The sequence below is a fragment of the Taeniopygia guttata genome, chromosome 4 (genome assembly GCF_048771995.1).
Source record: "Taeniopygia guttata chromosome 4, bTaeGut7.mat, whole genome shotgun sequence".
NCBI lineage: Eukaryota > Metazoa > Chordata > Aves > Passeriformes > Estrildidae > Taeniopygia > Taeniopygia guttata.
In genome coordinates, this window is record NC_133028.1 from 12,717,487 (window position 1) to 12,721,595 (window position 4,109).

Genomic DNA, 4,109 nt, shown 5'->3' on the forward strand with positions numbered 1-4,109 from the left:
CCCTTTAATTAACTTGATGTCCTCCTCTGGACTCACTGCAACAGGTCCATGTCCTTCCTGAGCTGGGGAAGCCTGCTATTTCGAAGGATTTCTTTCCATCTGCAGCCTGTGTAGTCCCACAGCTCAGAGAAGAGACGCATGTGCCAAAGCACATACGGGATTAGGGCCTATGACACTCTGAGAGCCTTGTGCTTTTTCTTACACGTATTTCTGTTGTTTGCGATGCTCACTAGGTTGTTTTCTTTCTGGAATGAAAAGAGCCAGTGGTGTTTGTTTTTGCTACCCTGGTTCCCTCTTTCCCTGCTCTGTGCAGGAAGGCGCTTGCAGCTCTGCCTCAGAGGCTGGCAGGAAATTTAAGACGGCAGTGAGCTGCTGCTCGGACCACCCCCAGACTTTTCTTCCTGTTCATGCAGGAGACTATTTAATTGAGACCTGATTTGTCCAGCTTACTCGCTGATGCTCAGCAGTACCTACCTAACCAGTGGGAGTGATTTTTTCTGGACAAACTCCCCACCATGAAGATGCTGCTGCTCCTGGCTGCCGCGCTCTCCGCTGCCCTGCCAGCCAGCGCAGCCCCTCCAACTTGCTACTCCAGGGTGCTGGCTCTGAGCAGGGAAATCACAGCGTCCTTCAAGGAGCTGCAGACCTCCAAGACTGTGGTGAGTCCACCCAAAAACTGCTCCTGCACGGACACTGCGGGTTGCCACTTTTGACACATTTTCTCTCAAAACAAAATTGCAACGAGTTTTTCCTCCTTCCCGCAGGACTCATGCGTGGAGACGCTGCCCAGGCTGTACTTGGACATACACGTAAGTTTGCACACTTCTTTCTTCCTGTTGTGTAGTAAAAGTAGTTAATGAAAAGTGAGAATAACTCTCAATATTATACCCCAGAGGAGTGATTTAAAAGCATTTTTAAAAGTTTAATTAACTAGATAGATGAGTGATGAAAAATGAAGTCAGTTTGAACCTTATTAAAATCCCAATGGACTTTCTGAGATTTTACTTGATTAAAAAATTTAAAATTAGGAAATCAATGTTTTTAACTTAGTACCATATGCACACAATTAATTTACTGTGACAGAGCCTTTTCAGAAGTTAAATAAGTGCAACAGACTGTTGAATAATAGTGTAAAAGAAGAAATGCAGAATTAATTTTCTTCACTTAATTAATCTACTTCATTTTATATCCTGAGTGGTTTTTGGCATTTAGCTTTAATAAAAAGCAATGCAGGAATACCTTGCTGGCTTTTTCTCTTGTAAAGAGCTACTTGTTGAATCCAGAAAGAAAAAAATGTGCCTAAGGATATGGAAGTGTGATACTGAGAAAAAAAAAGCAATAGCTGTCTCCCAGCTAAGAAAAAATAACCTGCATACACAGTTAGTGTCCTAGTGTTCTGCAGTGGGGTATTTGATATGTTTTGCTTCTTTTTCCAGTGTTCAACAGAGTAGATAAAAAATAGAAAATATCAAACAAAACAAATTTCTGACACGTTTTTCAATAAGCAACTACACCAAGTCTTGTAATTCAGGACATTCTAGATACCAATTCCAGAGCTGCCAGTGTCTCACATCGTGACAAAGACCAAGAAATGTGATTCCAATGCCTCAGTTTCCCTGGTTTGAAAGCAAAAGCTGGGATATTTATTTACCTGCTTCACAAGGAGATTGTGAAATTCATTTTGTCTGTGTTTTATTTTGATAACACAAAGTCTGAGGTAAAAATTACCTTGAAAAAATCAGGACTGGTCATGGTTTCTGCTATTGAGCAGGAACAGAGAAATCAAGTCTGTGAGATCTTGATAATCTCTTCATCTGCTAAATCAGGTGCTCTCAAAAAAGTGAGATAGTGCACCTACTCTGTAGAATACTTCACCTACTATGGGAGCGGATTTGATTGTATTGGCGCTGCTGCCTCCTAAAGCATGTGAGAAATTAGCTGGCAGACTAAGACTGTATGTATGCAATTTTACAAGCATTTATTTGAACCAAACATCTTTGTTATCAAATACTGATGATTAATTTGCCTGACTAAAGATTGCATAGATTACATGTACACAGAGGTAGGAATTCAAGGTTCCCACATAGCAGCAAGAATTTTGGAAGTGGCAGCCGAGGAACATAAATCTGTATTTGTGCAGGGTTACACAGACTTCTTTTGCATGCTTTGCAGAACTACTGTGTGCTGGCAAAACTCCGTGACTTTGTGGCCTACCCTGGATGTGACAGAATGGCTGAAGTGAATGAGCTGAAGGAAAAAGCCCGGAGCCTGTACACCATCTTGATCTCCTACTGCAGAAGGGTAAGTCAAGATGCATCATCAGGGACAGTCCCTGCTTTTAGCCCTGCCTGTCTCCACTGACCACCAAAACTGGATCAGGCCCAAGCTTCTCACTGTACTATCTTCTGCCTTCTTCCTTATAAATATTACTTGGTGGTTTTTTTAATTTTTTTTTTTTTGTTGTTGTTTGTTTCTCCAGGACCTGGTGTTCCTTACTGATGACTGTAATGCTCTGGAAATTCCTATTTCACCTCCCATTGAACACTCCATCACTGAGAGCTAAAAGACAGTTAACCCAAAAGTTATATCTGGGAAAGTTTCAAGGAGACAAAAAGTCAAAACATGTATATGCAGTCTATAACATTAACAACTAAGATATTTTTCAAGCACACTAGCAATATAATATCAGACCTACCCATTTTTCTCTGCCTTGGCAGGAAATGAATTGCATGCCTTGCATACCTACTGAGCTGCTAGGGAACCTACCATTAGGGAGCAGTTTTTCGTTTGGCAAGGTACGATATTTCAGCTTAGCCAAATGTATAAAGTATGTTTTGTTTAAACATCAGAAACTAGATTTTTTTTTTCTTTTTAGTCTTTCATGAATATATATATTCTCATATATATATTCTCTCTTGACTTAGCTGTTTTTCTTGTATTAGATAGGCATGGAAGGGATCATATTTGTTTTTCTTAAAATGTTTGATAGAAGAAGAGTAATGCTGTACTGACAGATTTCTCTGGCTGTACAGCTCACATATATATATATATATCTTGATAGTTTTTGATGTCAGATTTGTGAGAAGAGAGGTGAAAGAAACATGTCTCTGTGGAAAACTAAATAAAAACAATCTTCTAATCCAAGATGCTTGTGTTGCAATATGTCTTTCAAGATCAAGCTGAAAGGTGTCACACTTATAAACTTACTTTTCACAGCCACTTGCAAGTTGTTTTTCCCAGCATAACCTTTGTTTCCATAGCAATGCAAACTTTGTTGTTTCTGCATGCTTTGACAGTGTGTAAGCTTCTATTGGTAGAATTTTTCTATGCTACAAACAATTTGTTTGATGAAATTTGTGATTTGTTTTTAATAGTATTTCTGGGTTGCGAGATAAATTCTGAGCCAGAGGCTCAGAAAGCCTATTAAAATTTCAGACAGTTTTTTGAGACATAGCCCATATAGTTGAGCCAATGGGATTAATAAAACTTCCAGACAGTAATTCCAAAGTCATGGGTGTCTTCAGAATGTGCAGCACATGAGACCTTCACAACCAACCTTTGGTGCCAAGAATAGAAAGTATCTTCCCCATAATCTTGGAAGTAGCTGCTGTTACCTCAGAGAATCCCTTCCCTCCCCCTGTGCAAGTAATTCCTCTCTCTCCAGAACAGAATTTGTTGCCTGTTCATCTACAGCACTGCCAACCCTGGTGACTTGGTCAGTGATCTCACCATGTTTTATAAAAGCCTCATCTTCCATAACTGGGTATTTACATGACAATTCTGATGGTACAAATTAATATATTTGACAACTGTTATATAAATAAGTGAATAATAAGATTAATTCAAAGCAAAAAGAGTGTTGGGGATGGGCAGGAAAGCATTTTTTCTTCATTATGGAATCACTTTGTTTTGTTGAAACTACTAGTCTGATTTTAGCAATAGAAAATTTTACTGTGCCTTTGAATAGAATAAGTGTGGAAAATCTGACCCTAGGAGGAAGAAATAAACAAGTGCTTTTCTTTCCCGTTTGATTCAATTCTAAGTGTACATTCAAGGAAAGTGCCTATCAGACTTAGTAATTCCCTCTTGAAGATTAAGTCCTCAAATGC

The 4,109-nt window shown here is 39.2% G+C and overlaps 1 protein-coding gene across 1 annotated transcript; it reads left to right on the forward strand.

Moving 5' to 3' along the window:
* The first annotated feature begins 366 nt into the window (after window positions 1-366).
* CYTL1 (cytokine like 1) lies at window positions 367-3,144 on the forward strand. Its single transcript, XM_002193871.5, has 4 exons — window positions 367-659; window positions 765-809; window positions 2,173-2,301; window positions 2,480-3,144. The coding sequence occupies exons 1-4, from the start codon at window positions 516-518 to the stop codon at window positions 2,561-2,563; spliced, it is 402 nt and encodes a 133-aa protein (XP_002193907.4). The 5' UTR covers window positions 367-515; the 3' UTR covers window positions 2,564-3,144.
* Window positions 3,145-4,109: the final 965 nt, after the last annotated feature.

What these genes read in the sequence shown, in the direction of transcription:
- CYTL1 (XM_002193871.5), top strand. Translation starts at nt 516, where the DNA reads ATGAAGATGCTGCTGCTCCTGGCTGCCGCGCTCTCCGCTGCCCTGCCA. An exon ending in GGCTGTACTTGGACATACAC is followed by an intron (nt 810 to 2,172) that starts GTAAGTTTGCAC and finishes CATGCTTTGCAG; the next exon opens with AACTACTGTGTGCTGGCAAA. An exon ending in TGATCTCCTACTGCAGAAGG is followed by an intron (nt 2,302 to 2,479) that starts GTAAGTCAAGAT and finishes TTGTTTCTCCAG; the next exon opens with GACCTGGTGTTCCTTACTGA.